Below are 26389 nucleotides of genomic sequence, written 5' to 3' on the forward strand. Positions count from 1 at the left end.
TTTTGACAAGAAAGGAAAAGCTCATCTTTTTTACAGACAATAATTAATCTTATAACATCCGTTTGTTGTCAGATGAAAATGTCACCGGGAAGACAATGGCAGCGGAAAGCGAACTATTTTTAAATAAAATCGAGGAATTATCAAAATTGATATCAGCGATGAAATTTTGGGAACTTGCCCACGAATCGAAATTACGAGATATCGAGTTTAAATTGGAAAATTTGTCGATTTTCGTCAAGAAGGATAAATGTCTGAATGCTGGCGGAAAATTCGAATGGGTGGATAGTATATTAGTAAAGGTATTTTATCAACGATACACACACTTACTCTTATAGTTTGTTTTGCCATTTAAAAGACTTGCATTTCCATTATCGAGATTTGTGAATATTTTACGCGTTGAGATATACGAACGTTTTATAAAAATTTTGACAAGAAATTTTTTGCTTTGTGTTCGTTATTATATTTGATATTCCCCGAGCTTGATTTAGGCAACTTTTATTTACGGTATTCTTTATGATGCTTTTCATATTTTACATATCGCGGTAACGACAAAGTTGCACCACTTTGAACTTTACTTTGCCTTTCTCAATATTTTACCCTTGACACACGACAATGTATAAGTGTTGCTGAAGTTTTAATAGAGTCAAAAATTGCGACTTCCAAAACTTTTCCAACACGTAAAGCTACTTCATTCTTATTGCAATTGTGAAATGTGACACTTTAATATTTTATATATAGCTATTTCTACGTCTATATAAAATATTTTATTCACATTTTTATATTTTCCGTCTATATACATATAACTTTGTACAGTATATATGTGTAATATACATATATTACACAAAGAAACTTTTAATTTTCCGCTTTTTCATAATTTTTATTAAAAATTTTAATTGCATCGAGAAACTAAAATAAAATATAAATATAGAGTATCTTAAAAAAAAATCTTTAAAATAAAAGAATAAAAAATATATTAATTATTCTATAAATCAAAAATATTTAAATATTTACATATATATGTGTATATAAAATTAACTATTGTACCTGCTCTAGAAAGAATTATATTAATATTGTAGAGTTTTATCTTTTGATCTCAACGAAACGTATATTTAAAACAGTATAATTACGAAATCATCTTTTAGTGCTTGCAAGATGGTACTTGGCTGCTCATCGACCAAGTTAATTTATGCAGCCCCGCTGTATTAGACAGACTTAATGGTCTGTTGGAACCAAACGGTGTTCTCAGTATCGGTGAACGAGGTGTTGATAGTGAAGGCAATGTCATCACCATTAAGCCGCACGAAAATTTTCGTCTATTTTTAACTATGGATCCTCGATACGGTGAAATTTCCAGGTAATTTCTCTCTCGATATTTGTTAACACTTTAATCATATTTTTTACATGATACTCAATCGCGCGTAAAAATCATAAAATTCACTTATTATTCGATTCCGAAAACATATCAATTTATAGACCGATATTTATTATATCATATTTATCAATATAGATGAAATAAAAAAAAAGTTGTGAGATGACAACTTTATTATAACACTCAAAAAATACGTTATTCGCTAAAATTATTATATACCGTTACGATAAAAAAATCAAAATTACAATTAATTGTTAATAAAACGATTGTAGTAAAATTTAAAATTTTCCATCTATTTATCATCATTTTAGGGCCATGCGTAATAGAGGGGTGGAAATTTACATGTTTGGTCCGAAGGAAAACATCTACGATGACGCAATAGATCTGAAATCGCTATTATTCAATGCTGGTATCGCGAAATCGACGCATCGCGATGCATTGCTCAAGATTTACGAGACGATGTCGAAAGATGTGATCGCAGTGGACCGATTCAGCGTCGTCGATTTGTTACACACCGCGTTCCTGGCGAAGCAACGATTGCTTCGCGGATTCTCGGCGGAGCGATCGATCAGAAACGCTTGCATTGACGTTTATATAAAAGCTAGACCGATGCGCGATCCGCAATTCAGAGAACATCTGATTTCTTTGATCGACGAAATTATCGAGCGACATGGTGTCGCGGACAATCAAGATATCTCGTTAATCGATTTGGAGGCCGCCACGTGGAGCGTGAAAAATCTGCAGGACAATTCGAGACTCGCTATAATCAGACAACAGAGTTTATTGTTAAAGGCGGTTGTCAAACTGTACGAATTAGGTGCAAATTCTAGAAATGAAAGAAATATTGTTGCATCAAAGTTATTTAATAAATTTTGCGGTCTTAAAGACGAAGAGGAATATATATTGAACGTTGGCGTTACCGAGACATTGCCGTATTTCCTGTTGCATTTTTACGAACAATCCTCGCAAGACGATGCACTACTTAGGAAGAAATGGATCTCGAAGATGTTGCGAGGAAATGCAATATTTGACGAACTTAAGAAGCAGAGTGCACTAATGGCAAATGTAATTGCATTGTTTCGCTTTCGTTCTCCAAACCAGGTAAAAAATTTACCTTGGGATTTTTGGCAGCTGGTTGGAAGAATGACACATGATGAGGACGATAGCACTTGCAATGATGCAAATAAATTGTTACTGCTTTTATATGCACACAGTATGATATTCAAAAGTGATGTAACGAAAGCGGAAATATTGCAGAACAAAGATGTGATATCTGTCAAGCAATATTCCAGTATTGTACATGACGGTAAATATTATCGATATATTAATCATATTGATGATGGTGTTTTGGATAGGAAAATGTCACAACTTTAAAAACAATTATTTTGATTTTATGCTGTGAATTTATTCTATAAATTAAAATAATTTTTATTTTTAAGAGTACTTCTTTCATAAATATTATTTACCTTTTATTTATTTATTTTTTAGTTGATTCTTTTTATTCCAAAGTATTTAATAAAATTAAAATGACTAGCAATTTAATATTTACAGGTGAACTATCCTCGCAATTGAAGAACCAACCGCTCATAACATATTTCGCACAATTCATTGAACGAGCGAATTCTTATATCGCGATGATTCTACGAGATAGTGATATAAGCGTGAATCCTGAAGAATACGTTGAACTGAGAAGGGAATTGAAGTGGTACACGAGATTCGAGAAGCTGGGCGAAACAACTTTAATAAACAAGAAAAGATTGAAAAACTCTACAAGCAGGTTCACGGATGTAGAACAAATCTCTTCGTTGCTGAAGGTCCATTATAAGTGGCTGTTAAAATTCCTGCGCAAATTGTCCGCAACAACTGGACAGTTTCCGAATGAGAAGACCGCGAGCGAGATCGAGTTGTGGGAGATCGTATCCCAAGTGAACAATCAATTGGATTCGGTGTACGATCCTATAAAAAAGATATCGAAGAGAGTCAAAAAGTACTTAACACTTCCACCACCTCACTCTTCAGAGGTTTGCATGAAGGTGCATTCGGAACTAAGAAGACTAACGAATGATTTTAACATAAGGAACGAAGAAGGCATGCTTCTCTTGAAACAAGAATTAAAAATCATATTTATGGAATTGAAGGACGCATTGATGATGAGGCATCATATGATTTCCCTGTGGAGCGATGTTCACCTGAGGAAACCAATCGAGGAGACGAGTATCATCGAGGTGGAGCAATTCTGCGAGGAGAGTCACATTCGTCTCCGAGTTTCCACGGAAGTCGAGAGCGTTCTGAATAGAGTGCATTTACTTCCAAAAGAAGAAATGACGCAGATGAACGCGAGGATACAATTGTGGCCGATCCACGAGTATGTTTTTATGTCGTTCGCCTGGACTCTCCAGGCAGAGATGTGTCGGGAAGGAATGATTTCCGCTGCCACCTTGACGGAATGTCTCGCGAGATTTGCAGATATACCCGGTATACCGAGCGACTTGATCGGCTTGTTGAATGCGATGACTCGGACGGAGATTGAGCATCCGCAAAAGCTCCTGTTACTACCGGAATTGTTCTTCCGGCTCGCGCAATTCGCTCGGAAATCTCGCGCTGTCAGGAGTACGAACCGCTTTTTACACTGGCGTGGTATAACGGAAGAGGATATGGAGAGATCACTAACTTCCTATGCCGAATGCAAGGTATGTACCTTGTTTTCAATTTAACTTTGAAAAGAATGGGGAAACTCTGAAATTAATTTCAAAATTAATTATTATTCTGATTTTGTCATTTATATTTTTGTCAGAAATAATGTAAGATTTTTTCTGTAATTAAATTATTAATGTTTGCATATATATTAGTACTTATAAAATTAATATAATAATAGTTTAATTAATTTAATAATTCTCAAAATTACCTTTAAATTAACTTGTAGTTATTCCTTATGGAATTTTTTTTTTCTTTAAACTTTTAAGTCATTGAAATTAAAAAAAATATTGCATTAAATTATTCATATTTTTTTACAGACTGAATGCTACTTCGGCGGGGCCGTTCTCCTAAACTTAGTGCTGCAATTAATGTTAAATAAAATAAATGGACAAAAGGAGAGAAAAAATATTCTTTCTACGGTCGCGCTTGGAACATATAAAGCGCAAATGGATCAACTGCAGTTGCTGAATGAGATTTTATGGCGGAATAGCATTTCGTTGACAAACAAACAATACTATTTAATCAGCAGTGACTTGATAACGTTGAAATTTTATTTATGCTTGTACTCATCCGCAATAGATAAAATGAACGCCGAAAACGACCTATCTGATCTGATTGCGAACGTCATAAAGAAGGAAGGCGAAAGTAACGCGACTGCCATAAAGAACAAGTTGCAAACTGATTATCTTCAACCGGTAGAAGAATTCCATAAAGCGTGCAACGAGATAAATAAAATCGACGAGACAAGTATTGATGAGAAAGAAAATCTAATTCGACAAGGAAGAGCGTGGATGTTACTCGGTTACCTTCAGCTTCTACTTTTTGGAAATTTGGATCAGATTGATCCCGTATACAAGGTAGAACTGAAGGTCAAGTACCTAGAAGAGGATTACACCGATTGTAGAAGAACGATATATGTTACATCATTACAGAATCGTATTTTAGGATTATCAACAGAGACTGAACACATTCATCCTAGACTTGTAGCTACGAAAAATTGCGAGCAAAATTTACTAAAGACGAAAGACAAACTCAGCTGTTTGAAAGCCTTCAGATCACCTTCTGCCAATTTTGCTTTGCTCAGTAAGGACTGTGTTAATTTCAGGAATCAAATAGGTTCCTATAAGGTGGTAGAGAAACACATGAACAATCTGTGCGCAATTGCGAGCGAGATCAGTCAAGAATGCAAATCAGCCGATCTTTTGAGCTTCAACACTGTTTTGGACGAAGCGGAAATCTGGAGTTTATCGGTGCAGGGATTCGCCGAGCAAATCGAGGCAAAGTACTTGTCGGTTTATCCAGATGTAATTCTTCCGCTACTGGCGGCCTTGGCACAGTTAAGTCACGGCGTTAATATATTGATCAACGAAATACGACGACGGATATCTCTGCGTGCAAACCAAGTGTCTGATCTGGAAGCCTTGATATACAATTTGATCCGATTTCCGACGATCGGCCAAGGACAGGAGAGCCTTTTGAACCTGAGTGATTTGTGTATTTCCAGAAGCACGAGAAATCTGGTTGGAAACTCGGATGCATTCGTCAGGATGCAGGAGCAGTTCCAGATATTTAAATCAGGTTTGCACGAACTGCACAATCATGTGATTCTCAACAGAGGTCTGACCAAGTCGCTGTGGCGGGACGCGAACGAGTTGCTGCAGCAAATAGTCCTAATTTGGAAACAGCAACAACAGGAAGAGGAGAGACGAGCCGCGGAGAGGGACAGCCTGTACAAGAACAAGATCGAAAGACACGGTGATACGTTGACCGAAGAGGAAGAACTCGCTTTGGAAGTCCACAAACTATTTCCTACGTCTCGCGAGAGAGACTTTCACGACATAGAAGATGGCTCGCAGTTTTCCCTCGAGCAGAATAACGCGTTGCAGACCGAGTCAAACGACTCGGAGTCTACCTTTAGCGGTCTCATTACCAAAGACGATATCAAGGAAATTCAGGAGATCCACTCAGACATTGTTACATCCTTCATCGCGTCCAAGTGGATATGCAGCAGTTCCACTTCGGTGCGCTCGACGGATTATGTCGACCCTCTAATTCAGAGATATAATACCGTATACGGAATGCTCGACCTTGTACTACCGAGTTTAAACGAAGAATTTGCGATGAAATTATACAACAGTTTAAATCTCCTGGTCACTTTAGGACTGCAAGCGACCCAAGAAAAGAGCTCGGATCGAATTTTGCGCGAAAACACTGGAGTGCAAACAAAAGCGTACGATTTCTATAAGGAATGCAACATAGAGGAAGCGAGACAGTGTCTCCCGTTGTGCGAGAAGATTCTAATTCGCGTCAATCAACTGCTGGATGAGTGGCCGGAGCAACCCAGTCTAAAATCGATACGCTGTATAATAGAGAGGATCTATACATTCCCGATCACGTCGCCTGTCTCCAGATTTCTGACGGGTCTCGAGTTGTTGCTTGTCAAGATGAAGCAATGGGAGGATAACGCGCACAGCGGCGTTAGTATGGGAAACTATATATCCGCGTTGACGCAGCAAATAATATCGTGGAGAAAACTGGAGCTGTCTTCTTGGAAAGGTTGTCTCAACGCTACATACGAGAATCTCAGATCCAACACATCTAAATGGTGGTTCTTCCTATACGCTTTGATCGAGAGCTACATCACAAGATCAAACGACGAATCTGTTACTAGGGAAAGCTTGGTGGAATCGCTGGAGCGTTTCATGACTGAGTCATCCCTCGTCGAGTTCGAATCGCGATTGAATCTGCTCTGGACGTTCCACTGTCACGTATATTATTTCGACGACAGTGACGTAAAGAACGAACTCTTAGCCGTACTGTGGAATGTGTACAATTATTACAAACAATTCGTGGACGATGTGAACGCGAGAATTGCTGCATTGAGAGCGCCCATCAAAAAGAAACTGGAGGACTACGTTAAAATCGCGCGATGGAACGATATCAATTACTGGGCGGTGAAGGAGACGGTTGACAAGACGCATCGCACTCTGCACAAGTATGCGAAGGAGTTCCAGAACGCCTTGAAACAAAGTGTGTCCTCTTGCCTGATCGTCAAGTCAGGATCTTACAGTACAGAGATGAACAAGGGCATCTGGGACGCTCAAGATCATCACAAGTACATACTCAATCTTGAAGAGTTTATCGTAGAGAAACCTCCGCAGTCTATAGAGATAGAAACACGGTTCACAAGCGGACATATCACGAAAGCAGACACGTTGCTGAAGACGGCCAGGAATCTATGTAAAAAAATAATCCAGGCGAGCTCTTATCCGCATATACGGTCTGATCTTGAGAACTTCGTCATGAGCTTCATGGAGCAGAGCGCGCGTCTTCGGGACCTGGACATCGACAGAAGTTTGCCGAAGAGCAAACAGAAGTCTCAGGCGAAGAGTATCTTGCAACAGAAGAGAATGACGCTCGCCAATTACTTCAAGTCGTTGACTCGAATGGGTGTGTCCTATCGTACTGGCGCGTTAACGTGGAAGAACAATGCGGACAAGGTGATAGACTATACGGTATCGCCCTTGGATCTGTCCGCGATCGGTCGGTACTTCAAGTTGAGGTCGATAGATCAGCAGATGTTGGCACAATGGCAGGGCTGCGAGAAGTATTATTACAAGTCTCTCATCAGGTTGAACGCTCTCCACGCGATGCTCAGCACAAATCAGACCGACCTGGGGCCGCAAAATATGGAGCGTTGCCGAGGATATTCCGCACATCTGATGCTGATGGCTCACAGACAGAAGACGACGTTAGCCAGGTCCTTTGATCGGTTCTCATCGCTACGCATACAGATCTCGAATCTGTCCGAGATGCGCGAACAGGATCTGAATGTGTCGAAGCAACGCGACGGCCAGGACTGCGCGAGGAGCTTGAAGACATTGCTGATAACGTTGGAAGCTGGATTCGAGCAGCTATTGCTGTGCCTTCAATGCTGTCCTGCGGAATCGCTGGATTCGAATAGAGCCGTGCTCACGTTAAACGCGAACGCCCTTCCAATAATATCTGCCTCTCGGACTGATGAAGTTTGGAAGAGCGCGACGACTTTGCTAGAAGACAGTTTAAGATCAATAAAAACGACCGCGAAACGCTTCCACGCCTTATTTGTTCCGTTTGAAATATTATTGGCGGATCATTCCGAAGATTCTATCCACGCTTTACTAAGTTCGAAGCACTTTGAGTTCTTGGAGCAATCCCACGCAACGATCGAAGATCTACGAGCGCGAGCGAGAGAACTGAAACAATTGTTTGGAAGTTCGGACGTGATGCATCCAATCTGGGAAAATATCGCGTTCTTGGACATGAAAATGGAATGCTTCCTTCGTAATTATGATGAAAATTTAGGAAAATCCGTGGAAATTGAAGGACAATTGAAGGAAGACAGTAACGCTGTCGAGAAATATGAATTGGCCCTGGAACATTTAATTAACACGATATTACTTACCATACAAAAGAAATACAAGGATCGTAATTTGAACGACACTGTGACACAGAAACCGAGTGAGGAAAATGATGAAAACGATAAAGACGAAGAGGAAGAAATAGATGAAAATGAATTGAACGAGAGACTTGTTGAATTCCTCGAGCGGGATATAACCGAATTGAAATTATCTAAAGTATCCAATTCATTTTTCAGTCTTCTACTATCGATACGAGAATTCGATCTACAATCAGCAAATTATTGTATCAGGTAAGAATTATTTTATTACTTAACATTTCCATAAATAATTTTAAAATCTAATAATTCTCAGAGAAATCTTTTATTGAAAAAAGAATCATATTATTTTCAAATCTATAAATGTAAAAAATATTAATTAAATTTTATCAACATGAAATTGTATATTGTAAATTCTACGAAATAAATTGATATCAATAAATGACGTTTATTTTTTTCCAGATTACTTCTAAAATGTTTACCACTGCTGGAACAATACCTCTTGTTTGCCCAGTTTTATTTAAATGAACAAGTGGCGTCATTCCGCATCACGTGTAAGATGCTGTACCTGCAATTAAATGTCTTCCTGGACCTGGCTGCAAATGGATTTTGCGTGCCGAAGGATTTAGATCTTGAAGAAGGCGAAACGGATGAATCAGGCGAGAAGACGGGTAAAGGCGGGATGGGTTTAGCTGACGGTGAAGGAACGAAAGATGTTTCCGATCAAATAGAATCCGAGGATCAATTGGAGGATGCAAGACCCGCGGATCAGGAGCAAGAAAAACAAGATGATAAGACTTGCAAGGAGGAGGAAAAAGGAATCGATATGTCCGAGGATTTCGACAGTAAGCCTCAGGATATGGAGAAGGACGAGGATGATGAAGAGCGGAGTGATGATGATGAAAATAATGATTTGGATAAGGAAATGGGAGAGACGGGAGAAGGCGCCGAACAGCTTGATAAAGAAATATGGGGTGATGATAATGAAGAATCCGAAGAGGATGATCAAGAGAAGCTGGAGAACGATGATGAAGAGGAAGGTACAGGTGAACGAATCGGTGAAAAGGAAATGGGCGCGAAAGACGACGAGAAAAAGAGAAAACAGCATGACGACGACGACACGAACGACAATAAAAATCGAGAAGAAGAAAATAAAAAGGAAATAAATGAACTCAACGAGCCAGAGATAGATGAAGACCAGATTAATCCTTATCACGGCAAATTTCAACCTCAACCGGAACCCGAACAACTCGATCTACCAGAAGATATTAATTTAGACGAAGGCGAAGAAAATAAAGAAGACAATGGCGAAGAAGAGAATCCGTTCGACATTGATGAGATGAAGGATTTCAAGCCGCCACAGGAAAAAATGAATGACGAACTTGAGAAAGAAGCTGAGGAAAATAAGGAAAATGACCCTGAAGAGGAGTCTAGCGAAGACGAGAACGGCGAAAATACGGACTTGGATGGACAAAAAACGCAGGAAGAACTCGAATCTAATCAGGAAACTAAAGAGACAAACGAAAAGAACGCGGAAACCGAGAACAAAGATGAAGAGCAAAATCGGGATGAAGAAGCTGAAGAGAAGCTGCAGGAGACAGCAGCGCCAAGTGCAGATGATGCTAGCAAGCAAATGGACGCTGCAGAACAAGTTGAAGAAACGACGGAAGGCTCGCGAGATACGGTAGCGCAGCAATCGGATCAGGCCAAAGATCAGCAGGAAGCATCAGCGGAGAATACTGAAGAGGACAGTAAGGATAATGGTACCGGCCAATCGGAGTCGGCGCAGCAGGAAAGCGGGCATTCAGGATCTTCCAAGCAGGAAACTATTCCAGCTTCGCAGAAGAACATCATGACAAAGTCAATCGAGAAGAGAAAGAATCCAGGCAAGAGCCACGAAGATCGCAGTCTGCTGGATAAATTCCAGCCGGCGCTGAAGAAGTTGAAAACGATCTACACACAGGACGAAATATCGAAGGAGCCAGAGAATGACCCGGGCAACACTGAGGGAGACGAGGCCGAGATGGCCAAACACGTAAAGGATTCCGAGAAGTTTGACGATTACACGCTCGATGCCGCGACAGAGGATCAAGTTAAACAACAAGCTTCTAACATGGATAAAGAAGAGAATCAGGAAGAGAAAAAAGACGACGCCACAGACGTGGAGATGCACGAGGATGAGGAGAATAACGTGTCGGATAATAAAATAGAGGAACAGAGACCGGAAAATATTTCCGAGACTCCGAATGATAAGCGCAAGAGAAATTTCGATAGTAAAAGAAACAACATTGAGAACAATCAGGAGACGACGGTCGAGCTAGAAGGAGAAACGGCAGAGACTATGAAAATACAAAGAGGGAACGAAACTACATTTCATACGATGGAATGGAATATGGATGAGAACAATCTTGATTCTGGTTATACGGAGAGAAAACGATTCGAGGTAGAAAAAATGTTAGCCGAATGGACCCAGATACCATCCACCGAAGAAGCTGCAATCGCGTGGAATTGTTTGTGTTCGGTCACGGATACAGCTGCTCGGGACTTATCGGAGAAATTGCGACTGGTTCTGGAGCCTACTCAGGCGTCAAGATTACGGGGCGATTACAAGACGGGTAAACGCATTAATATGCGAAAAATCATTCCGTACATAGCCAGCCAATTTCGCAAGGATAAAATCTGGCTCAGACGCACGAAGCCCTTCAAACGTGATTATCAGATTGTTCTCGCATTGGACGATTCCAGCAGTATGGCCGATAATCATTCCAAAGAATTGGCCTTCGAATCCTTATCTTTAATTAGCAAAGCTATGACGTATCTAGAAGTAGGGCAACTTAGTGTCGTAAGCTTCGGAGAACAGGTGAAGATGTTACATCCTTTGGGAGAAGCTTTCACAGAACAAACTGGATCTAGGTATATTTAATATAAATATTTAATAAATTATTAGCTAAATATATATATTGGAAATAAATAAAATCAATCTTTTAATAGCCATACTCTCAGTTTTGCTCTGATCTTATTTAATTAAGACAATTTTATTTTGTTTTAATTAGAAACAATATATGATAATTAGAATATTATAATTTTATCTCATGTTCTATTTTGTCGTTTTTTTAGATTAATACAAGAAGTGAGATTTGATCAAAGAAAAACGATGGTCGGCCAATTAGTCAATTCTATTGTGGAAATATTCGAAAATCAGTGTACATCATCCGACAGTGCTAAGCTGTTAGTAGTATTGTCAGATGGCAGAGGAATATTTTCAGAAGGAACAAAAATTGTTAATAATGCCATAAGGAGAGCCAAACTAGCAGATATCTTTCTAGTATTTATAGTAGTCGACAATCCAATTAATAAGGTAATTTTTAATCTTATTTCACAAAATAATGTTATCTTATTAATAATCGTCACTATACATTAATAATTAAAATTAATTATTGGTAGATTTAAAAAAGTTATTTATAATTATATAAAATCTATTATAATTATATTAAAACATTTTATCTCTATTTACAGGATTCTATATTGGATATTCGTACGCCTATATTTGAAGGTAACAAATTTTTGGGATTTCGATCGTACATGGATAATTTCCCCTTTCCATTCTACATAATTCTTAGAGACATAAACTCATTACCGGGTGTTCTGAGCGATGCTTTGCGCCAATGGTTTGAAGTAGTTGGAAAGGTGGATACTTAAAGTAATTTCAGACATTAGAAAGTCAGTTTTAAAAATTCGTTATATTCACATATAATTCTTAATTACTAAAGTGTGTGTATACACATATCAGAAATTGTGATAAAAAAAAGAAACACAAACTTTACTGATTTTAAACAATAAAAACTTATTATTTGCAGATAATGCTATAGATTAAACTGAATTACACTGCAAACGATTAAAGTGAACAATCAGATTATATCTCAGTTTCTTTGCCATTTGTCATTTTATCTTGAGTTATTTTTTTAATTTTGCCACATTCTATATATATGTTTTCAGAATTATGTATCATGAAAATAATGCTTAGTTTTTTTTATATTGATTTAAACTTTTGTATGTAAATTTGTGACAAAAATATTATACCAAACATTCAGTGTAATTAAAATAGCGCTTGCGTGTAATAAATAATTAATTTAATTAATAAACTTTTTATGTTATATATTAGAACGTATAAATAAAATATCGTTCTTTTTTTAAATCAGAATATCTACCTTAATTTTGCTCCAACAAAATTATGCAAGATTGTGATAGAATGAAGAAGTTCAATTATTTTGTACTAAGCTCAACCAACTTCTACCCTCCCCATCTACAGACGAGGGAAATCTGATCTGTACTAGTCGAACGTTTTTACTATCTTCTACCAGCTCTTTATAATTAGTTGCGGGCACAACTATCGTCTCATCTTCATCATTTTCGTTATAAGTGTATACCGTTTCTACTTGTTCTACAGCTTCAGTTTTGCATTCTATCTCGTCACTCTCAAAATCCATCTATAAGAGAAAACACGGCATTTGATGCGACAAATAGATATCATTGCGAGCTTTCGAGAAATGTTAACTTACCTGATTCTCAACGAGTTGATTCACTCCGCTATTTACGGTTTCTTCAGCAGGTATATTCAATACATCTTCTTCATTATATATTTGATCTTCTCCTTCTTGCTGTATAATCACGTGATCCTTCAATTCAGTTACGTACAATCCGGCCTCATTTAGCTAAACAAGCAAATATAGTATTAACATAATAAAATTTTCTATATTAAAATGTACATTTTGCACAATAAAATAATCACTTGAATTATCATTGAAATTAAAAACAAATTCTTTTTCTAAAGAAAAATAATAAATGTATAAATTATATATTACAAATAAGTTCTTTTTACATTCTTTATTTGCAAATGTGTAATATTGTGCAATGAATTGACATGGCTTACACAATATATTATGTCATGTATGAAAAACAAATTTACCTGTTCAGTTTCAGTTTCTTCCATTAATAATTCATCATTATTAGGAATCGTTATTACTTGTTCATCTTCCGTTGTTAATCTTGGTTGATTCACTACTATGGTGTCATTTAAATGGCCCTAATAATGGATAATATTTAATACATCAAATAATCATTGATACATTATAATATATGGTAATAAAATAATGTGAATAATAAACATATAAATACATGTACATATTAAAAGGAATTTTTTTTACCTGAGTTTGCATATGGGCATAAAGCAATGGTTTTCTCATAAATCCCAAACCACATACCAGACATTCATATGGCTTTTTATCGCTATGAATAAATCTGTGTGCATTTCTATTATCCCTACTATTAAAAGCTTTTCCACAAACCTGAAAAGATACATTTCCATTAAATATCTACGTGTAAAAATTAAAATTTAATTGAACGATTCTTAAAAGAAAATATCGTTTTTAATGATAATTTTAAAAGATGTACCTCACAAAGATACGGTTTCTCGCCTGTATGTATGCGTCTGTGTTTCTTGAAGTGCTCAGGGTAGACGAATGTAGCTGCACATACGTCGCATTTGTATGGTCTTTCACCAGTGTGGGCTGCTTTTGTATGATAATCCAACAATCTTCTTCTTTTGAAACCTTTTTGACATTTGTCACACTTGTAACGTTTATCATTATAATGCGTTGCTCGCTTGTGAGATTGCAGATTCGATCTCTGACTGAATACAAGAATAAAAATCTTAATCATCGATTGTGAATAATGAATATAGTCATATAGTGAACTCTCTATTGATATAACTCTCTCTAAACTTTTGCTGAATACTCACCTAAATGTTGCTCCACAGAACTCGCACTGATACGGTTTCTCGCCTGTATGGGTTCGTTCATGATCACGTATTTCTGCTTTACGTGCGAAAGCTTTGTTACATATTCTACATATATAAGGTTTAAATCCGGTATGCACTATGTTGTGCACTTCCAAATTGTGAGGTGAGCCAAAAGCCTTGCCTTTAATTAAAAAAAAAAACAGGATATTAATTATTAGAACATGATAATTATATAAGAAAAAATATTAAATATTAAAGATAAAAAAATTGTTTAAATGATACATATAGAAGAGACTTACCACACTGGTGACACACATGTTCCTTTACGCCGTTATGTGTTCGTTCATGTTGATTTAAATTTTGCTGATTCAAAAATGTTTTATTGCATTGAGTGCACTCAAATGGACGAGGTCGCACTTCGTGTGTTTTTACGTGCGCTCTATATGTGTATTTGGATGCGAAACTTTTATTGCATACCTCGCACACGTATGGACGTACGCCCATATGTGTATTCATGTGTTCTTCTAATAGATTTTTGGAACTGAAACAGAAAAATATCGTTTTACATTTTATTTATATTTTATAATTTTACTTTATTTTCATTATGTAATACATATTGTACCTGTATCTCTTTCCACATGCCTCACAGGGCCACGACTTCACTTGCGGATAATGTATCCTTTTATGAATTCTGAATAATCGTAAATTGCTAAATATTCTATTACATATCTCACATTGAAAATCCCCTTCCTCCTTTGCAACGTGATCATCAAGATGCAAGGAAAGTTCGTTTCTTTTTCTGAAATCCTGCCCGCACACATCACAAATATATAAACGAGCATCATGTACATCTTTCATATGTGCTATAATAGTTTTAGCATCTGCGGTAACTCTTTCCTTTTCATCTGTACATAACAAGCAACTGTATGAAGATTCCTCTCTAAGTACAATCTGGAAAAAAAAAAAAAAATATATATATATATATATATATATATTTATGTGTATACATAATAATTAATTTATAATCGACTGCAAAAAAATAATTTTGTTTCATACACACTTGTTCCTGAATAGGTTCTACTTTCATATTAACTTTGCTTTTTTTCAATTTCTTTTTGTAATTTTCTATTGTGCTCGGTTCATTTGAATCGTTTGGGTCTTCAGCTTCTAATATAATTTCTTCTGGATTTACAAGTAATTCTTCTTCTTCTGGTGTATCATCTGCTGTATAGCTATCAGTTTGGATTACCTATGAAAATATCATTAATACAATTATAAAACATTACATATTAATATATAATAATATAGTAACAAATTGATTTTTATGCTTAAGCCATTTTTAAGTTTTATGTAACATTTTTTACCTCTGTTTCAACAATGTTTTGATTTTCTGTATTGTCTATATAATCATGGTCATTATATTCTTCTTCATTATGAAATGTGTTGGACAATTTCTTTACTGTTCTTTTATAATTGTTAAATAATTCAAGCTTGATTTCTGTCAATCTAGTTTCAAGCTCATCCACCTATATAAATCAGAAAAAAACTGTAATAAGATTTTTCATCAAATTAACTGTATTAATAAAATTATGGATGCAATGCTTTACCTCATTGAATAATTTAAAACATTTTTTACAAATGACAAGGGAATGAACAGATTCCTCATTAACATCTGTTTCTAAAACGGTAGCTATAACATCAGCAAGCGGCTTCTCCGATGTAGTGATGGAAGAATCATTGAAGATGCGCAAGCTATTTCTGGTGGATACTCCAACTTTACTATTGCACACTAAGCAGTGTGTAGAATCCTTATCAGAATCAGCTGTCATCTTTTTCCTATAATTTATAATTTACCTCTTGTTAGTGATAAGTCTTAAATATATTAAATATTATTTTGAAAGTGAGCTTTTCAAATATGAAAAAGTTATATTTTATTTTGAAATCAAATTTAATAAATTATATAGAAGTCTGATACTCATTGTTTAAAAAATCTATTATTCTAATTATTTGATAATCGCTATTTATAGCGATATTTTTTACAATTGTATGTTTATTATAGATTCAACATGCATATAAATAAAGGGAAGTATTTCATGTTTATCATCATAATTGATTTCTTTATTGATAATTAGAAATCGCCAATTATTAAATACGGAATCATAAATATTTATAATTGGCAGGCTGGAGTGCGAAGTGAGTTATGATGCCCATCCTTGTCGACGTGTACATCTGTATTCTAGCGCTAAAAATGGCCGTTCGATTTTTACATCACATTCTCCACGTGTAATAAATGAATAAATCCTAGAATCTCGAATTTTGCGTTTAGCGCTAGAACGCGAATGTCACAAGACGCCTTTGTTGGCATGCTTGCATGAATATATAATTACGAGTAGGTCCGGAATCGACAGCGTCGTTCGATTCGGCGCTAAACCTGGCTGTCTGATCTGCCATGATGATGACGTTTACGTCGAACGTGATCCTCGAGAAAATTCGAGGAGAAATATTTTTGACAGCCACGTTTATCGCCGAATATATAACGTCATCGCCCGATGACATGCGTCACGCGAAACACGCGTAATAAGAGAGAGGAGGCGGAACGATAACGAGAACGCAAAAAGTTGCCAGCACTGACTTGAAATTTTCGTTTCCCGGATGCGGACGATTGGCAGCGAGAAGAAGAGCGGTCCTCCTCCGGGCGACGACGCTCGCGAGGGAACTGTCAAAATGGCGAGCGGGACTTACTTGGACGGCGTCTTATTCGGCGCCGCGCTTTTACTCCTCGGCAGAAGGCCGCCTTGCCGCAGAAAGGATCCGGAATATCGCATATGTCGCGGCGGAGGTTGCGGGGCGCCCTCTGCCGGAAGCGCGTCGAAGGGACACGCTTCCGGTTTCCTCTCGGCGCGGCGATGCGTTGAATGAATGGAGAGAATATTGATCAAAATGAAGGAGAGAAATATGTAAGGAAGAATTTTCATTCATTCATTTCGTATAAAGTTCAAGACGTTCCGTACCTTTTTACTAATCATTCTGATGATAATTCTGACGATAATGTTTTATTTGTCTGTATATTCATTTTTTTCGCGTGCCTTGCAATGCTAATTTTATGGAAAATATACTACAGCTGATAGGAATAGATTTTTTTTAATTTAAAATAATTCTCGATTTATTCAAATAATTATGAATAAAAATAAGTTGGATTTTTTATATTTATGAAATTTATAATTATTCATGTTTTATTAATAATTGATAGATAAATTGTTTATGATATCTCTGAGATTATTTATTATTATTAAAATAATATTGATTATTATTGATTATCAAAATATATTGATTAAGCTAGGTAATGTGTATTATACAAAAAATATTAATCTAAAAAAAAAGATATAATCTTTTATACATATATTCTTCATATATAACCTACATATATTATAACCTTTCTTAAAGATATTATTTTATACACACACACAAGTCGTTCATCGAGTCACTTTGAATTAATAATCATCTGTATGTCATCTGAATTTAATTAAATTATCTGAACATCTCGTTGTGTGTGTATTTGTATTGATCAAAGTACTCTTTTTTTTTTTATTTGATCATTATTTTTTCAGGGTAACGACAACACAAATAATTAACCTCAGTTAATCCAAATGATTGTGATTGAAAGGCTGGTTGCTCAGGATATCATCGCACAAATAGTAAATTCGAGTGAAATCTCGTACGACAATCGTGCTTGTGTCGAGGTGTTATCACGTTTGCTCAAATGAACAAAAATGAACAAAAATGATTCGATGAGCAGATACGGGCCTCTCGTTGGTGCGATTGACGAGGGCACGAGCAGTGCTAGATTTCTGGTACGAGAATTTTTATAACATGTCAATAATTACAACAGTAAGCACGCACGTAATGAGATTATAGGAATCTGTCATAATCTCCAAAGCATATAAGTATTGTCACATGTATGATAAGTTAACAAGTATAATGAAAATAAATTGATTATCTTAAAGTTAAAGTTTAAAATATAAACAATAGCAATTATATATTGTCTAAATTTAATAATATGACATTATACATAAACTCTTTATGTGCTTGCTTACACAAATAATTTTTTTGGTAGTGATTTGTATTATTAATGCATTTTTAATATAAGATTTAAAAAATGTATATACACAGTTTTGCTTCTATTACAATAATACAGGTTTTTGCAGCGAATACAGCAGAAGTCTTAACATACCATCAAGTCTCCATATCGCAAACATGCCCAAGAGAGGGATGGGTTGAACAAGATGCTTTAGAAATATTAAGAGCAGTTAGAGAATGTCTCAAACAAACTGTATTCAATTTAAGACAACTAACGATAGATCCAGCTGATATTGTTGCAATTGGTATAACAAATCAAAGAGAAACTACAGTTGTATGGGATTCTATCACAGGAGAACCACTTTACAATGCCATAGGTAAGTTGCATTATAAATATAAATATTATGCAGATGAGACATTTCCTACTTGCAATAATTTATGATTCATTAATTATCTTTATATGTAATACAGTATGGATGGATATGAGAACCACATCGATTGTAGACAACATATTAAAGGATATACGCAATCAAAATAAAGATTACTTGAAACCACTTTGTGGCTTACCAATTAGCCCTTATTTTAGTGCATTAAAGTTGAAATGGTTGTTGGAAAATATACCTCGAGTTCAAGAAGCACTAATAGCTAAACGTCTTATGTTTGGCACCATTGATTCCTGGTTAATTTGGGTTTGTTTACAAAGAAATTATATAAAAATCTTATGAAGAAAATATTTATATTTAAATAATGCGTCAATTTTATAATTTAATTTTAGAATTTGACTGGTGGTGCTAATGGGGGTGTTCATAGTACGGATGTTACAAATGCTTCGAGAACCATGTTAATGAATATTGTAACTTTGAAGTGGGATCCCACTCTACTATCATTTTTCAAAATACCTGCTGAAATTTTACCTGAAATACGGAGTTCTTCCGAGATATATGGTTATATACACGATGAACTGCTACAGGGTGTTCCTATATCAGGGGTAATTTCTTGCACTATTTAATTATTTATAATGTAAAATATTAAATAATACAATCCCAAATTAATTTAATTCTGTAGTATTACACTTTACTTTGTTTTAAAATAATAAGTGTAGAATGTTAAAAAAGATTTAATGCATTAAAATGTAAATTATATTTGTTACAGTGTTTAGGCGATCAACAATCAGCTTTAGTAGGTCAAATGTGTCTACAACAAGGACAGGCAAAAAGTACTTATGGCACTGGTTGCTTTCTTCTTTATAATACTGGCAGATCTGTAAGAAATATTTTATTTAAGTTTTATTTACATTATTACAATATTACAAAAGAGTTTAGTTTAAATTTAATTAAATATAATTGTATGTTTTATAAATATAATTGTATGTTGTATTGGATGTTTCAGATTGTGGATTCATCACATGGATTATTAACAACAGTCGCTTACCAATTAGGAGCACATGCTTCTCCAGTATATGCTCTTGAAGGATCTGTTGCTATCGCAGGTGCTGTTATACAATGGCTAAAGGATAATCTTGGATTACTGATTAATGTAAAAGACTGTGAAACTATTGTTGAACAAATACCAATGAACAATCGTCTTGTCTTTGTGCCAGCATTTGCTGGGCTGTATGCTCCATATTGGAGAAAAGATGCGCGAAGGTTTATTAATTTAATTAATATGGAAATATATATTTTATCGCTTTACACTGCAATTTTTTAATTTTTATAAATTAATGATTTCAGTATTATATGTGGTATCAGCGAAGATACTAATAGCGCACATATTATAAAGGCAGCTTTGCAAGCAGTATGCTTTCAAACGAGAGATATTTTGGAAGCTATGAAAGAAGATACTGGCTTGGTGTTATCAAAATTGTTAGTTGATGGTGCAATGACGACTAATGATTTATTAATGCAAATGCAAGCCGATATCTGTGGAATTCCAGTAGGTAAGTAGGATATTGTATCAAATAATTCATATATATGTTATATAAAATATAGCAATAATTTATTAATTTATAATAAATAAGTTAATCAAGTATATCCAATTTTATAAGTTAGGCCACTGATGTGTGAAACTACTGCACTTGGAGTCGCAATTGCCGCAGGAAGCGCAGAAGGAATACGCAAATGGGATGTCAAGATTGATGCTGCTGTTCCCAGTGATATTTTCTTACCATCAATAACTGAAAATGGTGATTATCATCTTTTTTCTTTAAAGTAAATATTAAAATGTCTGGTGTAAATGGAAATAAATTGAATATATATGTTTTAGAACGTGATATTTTATATTCTCGGTGGAAAATGGCTATTGATAGAAGCTTAGGATGGGAATTGCTTCCAGAAACAGATGGTAAGCAATGAGCAGTGAGTGTTAGAACGAATATTATTATATGAGTGATTTTTAATGACAAATATTTCAATTACAGTTGATACAAAAGATATACATAGAGCGACTGCGCCGGGTATATTTGTAATTACTACGATAATAGTACTCATGGTAGCTAAGTACAGATCTACTTTATAATGAATTGTGTGCAGTACTGCATATTTAATTTAAATAAGACTATTCAATCCAATTGAAAATATCGTTTAAAAGTGTGACATATTACTTTATATCTATATAAATATAATATTATTTATTAATTTAAAAAAGTCCAAAATAAAAAAGTGCCATACTAGCATAGAAATGTCATCAAATCATTTTTAGTCTGCTTTAATGACTTTAATAGTTTCTTTATATTATTTTATAGTTTTTATTAATTGTAATAGCTTCATGTTTTAAATCTGTTTTTTTACATTATCTTGGATAGTTTCGGCTTCAAGTTTTTCATTCCTTTGAAAGATTACTGGAACAATTGATGCTACATCGAACATTTTGGATTCCTTACTTTTTGGTGTTGCAGATATTTCCTGTGATAAAATGCGATCAAGTATAATCCATGAAACTTGTATAAGTATAATATATAATTTTATCAATTAATTCTTACAACGAATTGATCAGTGATCGAGGTTTGAGCGACGACGGATGTCTCTAGCCAGGCATCACTTTTTATATTGTTGATGCGCAATCGTGTTGATTGGGGTACTAATATACGATTAATGAGAGAACGACATAATTGAGATACTTTAGGTTGTTCAGGAAATCCCACTTTGTTTTGTGAAAAAAGACAAACTTGCTGAAGAAAGGAAAAGGATTACGTTAAAGGAAAAAATAAATAGGTGAAAATTTATTAATTTATTTAAACATTTTATAATTTATATATATATATATATATATTTAAACTTATTTATAATTTATTTAAAAAATTTCTTTTAATTTCTATTACATAGATTTATTATTTCTGCTTATATTCTATATTAATATTTAAATTTTATTTGTAATATGATTTAAAAAATTATATATGGCATATTTAATTATTTAATATAGATAATTTGTTTATGGAAACACATTGTACTTATAACAAAATAAGTATAAACAAAAAAATTGGCTCGATTGGGTATGTCAGTCCTGAGATATACTTGAATACCTTTAGTAGTTGCGCATGATTCGTATCATCGAACGGCAGCTGACCGTACACCATAGTATAAAGCACCACTCCCATGGACCATATATCGGATAATTGAGGCTGGTACGGAATACCCCGTAAAATTTCGGGTGATGCATAAGCGAAACTGCCGCAGTATGTTGTACTAAGGAGCCACTGGCCATTCTTCGTTTTAATTTGATCTCGCGCGAATCCAAAGTCAGACAATTTAATATTGAAATGATGATCCATAAGCAGATTATCGCACTTTATATCTCTGTAAAAGATATTAATTGTATTTTCTTTTTTATTTTTATTTTATTTATTTTTACCTGTGTACTATGCCACAATTGTGGCAATAATCAACAGCTTCCAAGAGTTGTCGAAACCATTTGCGGCTACGTAGTTCATCAATATAAATGTCGCGACGTATTACGTCGAGCAAACTGCCGTTCTGTGCGTATTCCATGATAATATACACCCTGTAAAAAAGCAGAATTAACAAAAAAAATTAACAAAATTTCACAATTGGTGAAACTCCGGTCAATCGTCCTATCCTTGTCGAAGTCATCTTACAAATATTCGATGATTAATCAACGTAAAACATATCAGGAACACAAACCAACCGATGAGTGGTTTCAATGGCCTGCAAGAAACGAATCAAATTTGGATGCTTTAATCCTTTGACCACTTCGATCTCACGAGGTAAGAATTTTGTAAGGTGATCTTCGGGCGCGTGGAATTTCGAGACTATTTTCACCGCCACTTGACAATCATGCCGATTGGACGTTGCGACCTAAGAGTAAGTAAAAAATATTTAGAATTAAAGAAGCATTTGACATTTTGATAAAAAAAAGAGAATACAATTGACTTGGAAATTACTTTGACTGTGGCATATGATCCGGCCCCTATAGTCTTCCCGAGAGTGTAACCATGTGACTCGAGAATTGATTTTTTTTCTGATTTCTCGTCATCCTTTTTGTCGTTTGTTAATCTCATGCCGAGCACTCGTTCATTTGAACACTTTATTACTGGCATCATCGCCAAGATAGAATTTTTGGCTACAAGGAAAAAACGATAATTAAAATAATGAATTAATAGAAGATTTGATAAAAATTTATTCTGATATATATTATATACTTAAATTTTTATTCTTTTATAGAAACTAATTTCTTATAAAATATTTTATAATTTTAGATACAAACCTCGATAATTTCTTCATATTACTTCAAATAAATTTATATTTAAGAGATGATTTATTGTACTTGTATTGGGTAGATGCATGTTTTTATTTGTTGAAACGATAGATTTTAATTTGATTTTGACATATGTAAACGGAGATTTTGAATTTTTAATGTGTTTGGAAAGAAAATAGTATGTGACAACTGAAATCTGAAAAGTATCGGCAATCAAATTATGAAATCGATATATATTCGATATATCGACTTTATCGATTTCGAAATAAAACGAAAAATAAGAGACTAATATTAAATACCGAAATAAAATCGTTGATTCATATGACATAAAATAAAAAATTATTGTGTTCATATAACATGTCATTTTTATTAATTATTTATAAAATGTATATATATAGCGTATATAAAGCGTGCAATCAAAATAGATAATATTTAATAATTGAATATAATTTAACTTATTAAAATATTGTTATATAATATTAACTTTTTATATCTTTATTTAGAGTAATTAAATTAAAAACTACATGTTTACATATGCTACGAATAACAGGTTTAATATAAATTTAAATATGCATAACAATTAAAAAAACTAAAACTTTCAAGGATAAAAGTGCTACATGTTCCGAGCAATTATTGTTGTTTGTGTGAACCGTCCTTATATATATAAATACATCAAAATATTTCCTTATAATATTAAAGATAACAGTAAATTGACAGAGTAACAGCTGTTACGACATTTAGATTTTAAATTTGCGAAATTTTCAAAGTATATACTGATCGATTCCTAAAATGATTCCATTAAAACGAACGGACAGTAATTCCTCTGCACCTATATGTCGAGTTTGCTATGAAGGTATATTTTCTTTTTAACAAAACATTTTATTTCATTAAATTCTCTATCTATCTATCTATCTTCGAATATCATTATTTAAAAATGTTTTACTTAATAACAAGAAAAGAAATTAATTTCTATTTAACAAATGTTACATATATATAAAGTCATTACTAATAAAATATTATATATAAATTTGCTTACACTATAGGTGAGAACGAAGGAAGACTCATAAGTCCGTGTCAATGTGCGGGTTCTATACAATTTATACATATTCATTGTTTAGAGTATTCGGCAAATATTACGAACAATCTTTACTGCGATATTTGTAAAACTCGTTATCCATTAGTATCGAAGAACGAGTCACTATTGGAGGTAAATCATGAAAAAATTGACAAATATAAAATATTTATAAGGAATAGAGAGAACAAGTGATAGTTTTTGGAAAAAGAGAAAAGTTTTTCATTTTCTACAATAAATTATTTTATAATTTAAAAAAATTGTTTTCACAAAATGAGTGGATAGTAATGAAAGCAATGAAATATAAAAAAATTATAGTTTTTATAATTTATATATAAATATTTGCAGCAAAAATATTATAATAGAATGTGTATCATTTTTTGCAAACAGTTTACAATTTATCATGGCACTATTCAATACAATGAATAAGCATCTTTAAATAAAGCTACTTTAATTTATTTTAATCGGAATTTTAGCGCGAGAAGAATAAGCACACAAACCTACTAAAATAATGTTACAAATCAGATTATTATTGTTCTTCACATTACATCGAATTTCATACTTAATTTAATATATTTTTTTCTATCAAAATTGAGAATTTATAGTAATATTATATATTTATACTTAAAAAAATTTATTATCTTTTATCGCTTTTATACTTATTTCTTTTGATATATGGAGTCATTTTTGATAACACAAATAATTTATTAAATAATTACATTTATTTTAGTTAGAATCAATGATTTGGACACAAGATAATATTAAACTTATTAAATAATATATATATAAAATGCATGCAAAGTACAATATAAAAATAACAGTAAACTGAAAATATTAATTTTGACAATATTAACAATATTTGAAAATTAAGAGTATTCAATATTGGTTTTGATTTTATTACAAAAATTATCAGTTATTTAATTTAAATGTTACAAATAATTTTAATTTTTGACAGTGGTGCCGAAACACAGATGCATTGCTCAGTACGTTTCAAAAAGTTTGTGATTCTTTTCTTCACATAATATTCATGATGATATTATACTATCTATCTATTTTTCTATTTTATAATATATTTCGTATTAATAATTACGTGGTCGTTAATATATCTCGTTCACTCGAAGAAGCCAAAATATTTACTATTTGGATGATTGCAGTTATATTTTGCGTACTAATAATTATCTTTTGCATGAATGTGATATATGGCTATATACCATTTTTGACGGAGGCATTAGTATTTTTCACATGTCTTGTAAGGTACGTTCAAATTAACTAAGTTATATTATAATTTTTTTATATTTTTAGCTATTTTAGTTGAATTTTTAATAAAACTTTTACGATTTGTCATTTTAATATAAAGTGATGAAGTTGCGACGAATCCAAACACACACACACACACACAAATAATTTACTTTTATTAGGAAAAAATCTTGAAAATATTATCACACAATCTTCATCATTTACATTAAAATTACGTGTTATGTTAAAATTATCGTGAAGACTACTTAACATGCTTTGAGACTTTCTATATTATTACAATAAAATGACTATATTTAATGAAAAGTAATTTAATTGTGGATGTGGAAATCACAAAATATTTCATATATATACATACAGGTACATACCTGTACATATAGTATCAGTTTACACACTATGAATCAAAATAAGTTGTTTATTTTAGCCTTTATCTATCTTCAAAATCAATAAAACTTATCACTTATGGTATAGAAGGAATCGAGAAATAAAAGTCACAGAAGAAAAAATCGTGGGCTATTAGAAAATGTTTCTATACTTATATCTATATTCTATACTTCTATCCTTATATTATAATTGACTATAATATGATTACTAATATGACATTATGAATAAATTGTTCATATATGATATTTTTTTCATATATTAAAAACGTATTTATGTTTATATTTTTCAGAAACACGAATGTAGTATATCAAATAAAAAATAAATTTTTTAATATAAAATTTCTCTTTTTATATGCATAATTGTTTTCTTTATGTGCACATAAGTACAAATTTATTTTTATATTTTCAAAAATCTGAATGCAATATATGATACTTAATATGATATCAATTTATTAAAATTTCTTTTGCTGTATACAAATATAAAAGAAAATTACATTTTTTATATATTTTCACAAATATTCAATGCAGAATTATACAATATACAAAACTATACATGCAATACATATAAAGTTCTTTTCTTTATAATATTATAATA

The 26389-nt window shown here is 33.5% G+C and overlaps 5 protein-coding genes across 9 annotated transcripts in view; 3 read left to right on the plus strand and 2 right to left on the minus strand.

Annotated features, from left to right (window-relative positions):
- LOC114934513 (midasin) overlaps window positions 1-14659 on the plus strand; it is a 105334-nt gene extending 90675 nt beyond the window's left edge. Inside the window, exons 13-20 of the mRNA XM_085485289.1 lie at window positions 73-299; window positions 1143-1354; window positions 1681-2675; window positions 2921-4059; window positions 4384-8756; window positions 8964-11414; window positions 11619-11859; window positions 12018-14659. Coding sequence (XP_085341415.1) covers window positions 73-299; window positions 1143-1354; window positions 1681-2675; window positions 2921-4059; window positions 4384-8756; window positions 8964-11414; window positions 11619-11859; window positions 12018-12200 — 9821 coding nt within the window. The 3' untranslated portion in view covers window positions 12201-14659. The remainder of the gene's footprint in view (window positions 1-72; window positions 300-1142; window positions 1355-1680; window positions 2676-2920; window positions 4060-4383; window positions 8757-8963; window positions 11415-11618; window positions 11860-12017) is intronic.
- Window positions 11849-17162, minus strand: LOC114943319 (uncharacterized). Of its 4 annotated transcripts, XR_014925297.1 has the most exons (13): window positions 17041-17162; window positions 15906-16134; window positions 15663-15824; window positions 15359-15547; window positions 14921-15249; window positions 14598-14839; window positions 14299-14479; window positions 13953-14190; window positions 13706-13846; window positions 13468-13584; window positions 13061-13213; window positions 12710-12988; window positions 11849-12195 (listed from the first exon to the last, which is right to left on the minus strand). XR_014925297.1 is itself a non-coding variant. In XM_029318909.2 (12 exons), exons 1-12 carry the CDS (start codon window positions 17121-17123, stop codon window positions 12761-12763), a joined length of 2292 nt encoding a protein of 763 aa, XP_029174742.2. In that variant the 5' UTR covers window positions 17124-17162; the 3' UTR covers window positions 12223-12760. The 4 variants fall into 4 exon arrangements, 3 of the variants coding, with proteins under 3 accessions (XP_029174742.2, XP_085341416.1, XP_085341417.1); XM_029318909.2 differs by lacking the exon at window positions 11849-12195 and having other exon boundaries at window positions 12223-12988; XM_085485290.1 differs by lacking the exons at window positions 11849-12195; window positions 17041-17162 and adding an exon at window positions 16931-16988 and having other exon boundaries at window positions 12223-12988.
- Window positions 16683-22978, plus strand: LOC114943310 (glycerol kinase 3). Of its 2 annotated transcripts, XM_029318900.2 has the most exons (12): window positions 16683-17255; window positions 17907-18149; window positions 18494-18752; window positions 18847-19064; window positions 19151-19363; window positions 19528-19638; window positions 19765-20021; window positions 20106-20311; window positions 20420-20557; window positions 20638-20715; window positions 20792-21584; window positions 21793-22978. In XM_029318900.2, exons 2-11 carry the CDS (start codon window positions 18069-18071, stop codon window positions 20887-20889), a joined length of 1659 nt encoding a protein of 552 aa, XP_029174733.1. In that variant the 5' UTR covers window positions 16683-17255; window positions 17907-18068; the 3' UTR covers window positions 20890-21584; window positions 21793-22978. The 2 variants fall into 2 exon arrangements, with proteins under 2 accessions (XP_029174733.1, XP_029174734.1); XM_029318901.2 differs by lacking the exons at window positions 20638-20715; window positions 20792-21584; window positions 21793-22978 and having other exon boundaries at window positions 20424-20491.
- Window positions 21137-22946, minus strand: LOC114943318 (testis-specific serine/threonine-protein kinase 3). Its single transcript, XM_029318908.2, has 6 exons — window positions 22772-22946; window positions 22516-22685; window positions 22222-22371; window positions 21893-22166; window positions 21353-21541; window positions 21137-21275 (listed from the first exon to the last, which is right to left on the minus strand). The coding sequence occupies exons 1-6, from the start codon at window positions 22928-22930 to the stop codon at window positions 21144-21146; spliced, it is 1074 nt and encodes a 357-aa protein (XP_029174741.2). The 5' UTR covers window positions 22931-22946; the 3' UTR covers window positions 21137-21143.
- A 716-nt stretch (window positions 22979-23694) lies between the features above and the next one.
- Window positions 23695-26104, plus strand: LOC114943311 (uncharacterized). The gene is made up of 4 exons (XM_029318902.2): window positions 23695-23938; window positions 24129-24292; window positions 25113-25411; window positions 25836-26104. The coding sequence occupies exons 1-4, from the start codon at window positions 23875-23877 to the stop codon at window positions 25897-25899; spliced, it is 591 nt and encodes a 196-aa protein (XP_029174735.1). The 5' UTR covers window positions 23695-23874; the 3' UTR covers window positions 25900-26104.
- The last annotated feature ends 285 nt before the right edge of the window (window positions 26105-26389 follow it).

Source organism: Nylanderia fulva, unplaced genomic scaffold, assembly GCF_048542155.1.
Source record: "Nylanderia fulva isolate GAGA-0341 unplaced genomic scaffold, ASM4854215v1 Scaffold36, whole genome shotgun sequence".
Lineage (NCBI taxonomy): Eukaryota > Metazoa > Arthropoda > Insecta > Hymenoptera > Formicidae > Nylanderia > Nylanderia fulva.

What these genes read in the sequence shown, in the direction of transcription:
- LOC114943311 (XM_029318902.2), top strand. Translation starts at nt 23,875, where the DNA reads ATGATTCCATTAAAACGAACGGACAGTAATTCCTCTGCACCTATATGT. An exon ending in ATGTCGAGTTTGCTATGAAG is followed by an intron (nt 23,939 to 24,128) that starts GTATATTTTCTT and finishes CTTACACTATAG; the next exon opens with GTGAGAACGAAGGAAGACTC. An exon ending in AGAACGAGTCACTATTGGAG is followed by an intron (nt 24,293 to 25,112) that starts GTAAATCATGAA and finishes AATTTTTGACAG; the next exon opens with TGGTGCCGAAACACAGATGC.
- LOC114943319 (XM_029318909.2), bottom strand. Translation starts at nt 17,123, where the DNA reads ATGCGATATTCCGGATCCTTTCTGCGGCAAGGCGGCCTTCTGCCGAGG. An exon ending in ACATGTGTGTCACCAGTGTG is followed by an intron (nt 14,480 to 14,597) that starts GTAAGTCTCTTC and finishes TTTTAATTAAAG; the next exon opens with GCAAGGCTTTTGGCTCACCT. An exon ending in TTCTGTGGAGCAACATTTAG is followed by an intron (nt 14,191 to 14,298) that starts GTGAGTATTCAG and finishes TCTTGTATTCAG; the next exon opens with TCAGAGATCGAATCTGCAAT.
- LOC114943318 (XM_029318908.2), bottom strand. Translation starts at nt 22,930, where the DNA reads ATGATGCCAGTAATAAAGTGTTCAAATGAACGAGTGCTCGGCATGAGA. An exon ending in AATTGTGGCATAGTACACAG is followed by an intron (nt 22,167 to 22,221) that starts GTAAAAATAAAT and finishes TATCTTTTACAG; the next exon opens with AGATATAAAGTGCGATAATC. An exon ending in ATCATGCGCAACTACTAAAG is followed by an intron (nt 21,542 to 21,892) that starts GTATTCAAGTAT and finishes TCCTTTCTTCAG; the next exon opens with CAAGTTTGTCTTTTTTCACA.
- LOC114943310 (XM_029318900.2), top strand. Translation starts at nt 18,069, where the DNA reads ATGAACAAAAATGATTCGATGAGCAGATACGGGCCTCTCGTTGGTGCG. An exon ending in AGGGTGTTCCTATATCAGGG is followed by an intron (nt 19,364 to 19,527) that starts GTAATTTCTTGC and finishes TATTTGTTACAG; the next exon opens with TGTTTAGGCGATCAACAATC. An exon ending in TATCTGTGGAATTCCAGTAG is followed by an intron (nt 20,312 to 20,419) that starts GTAAGTAGGATA and finishes CAATTTTATAAG; the next exon opens with TTAGGCCACTGATGTGTGAA.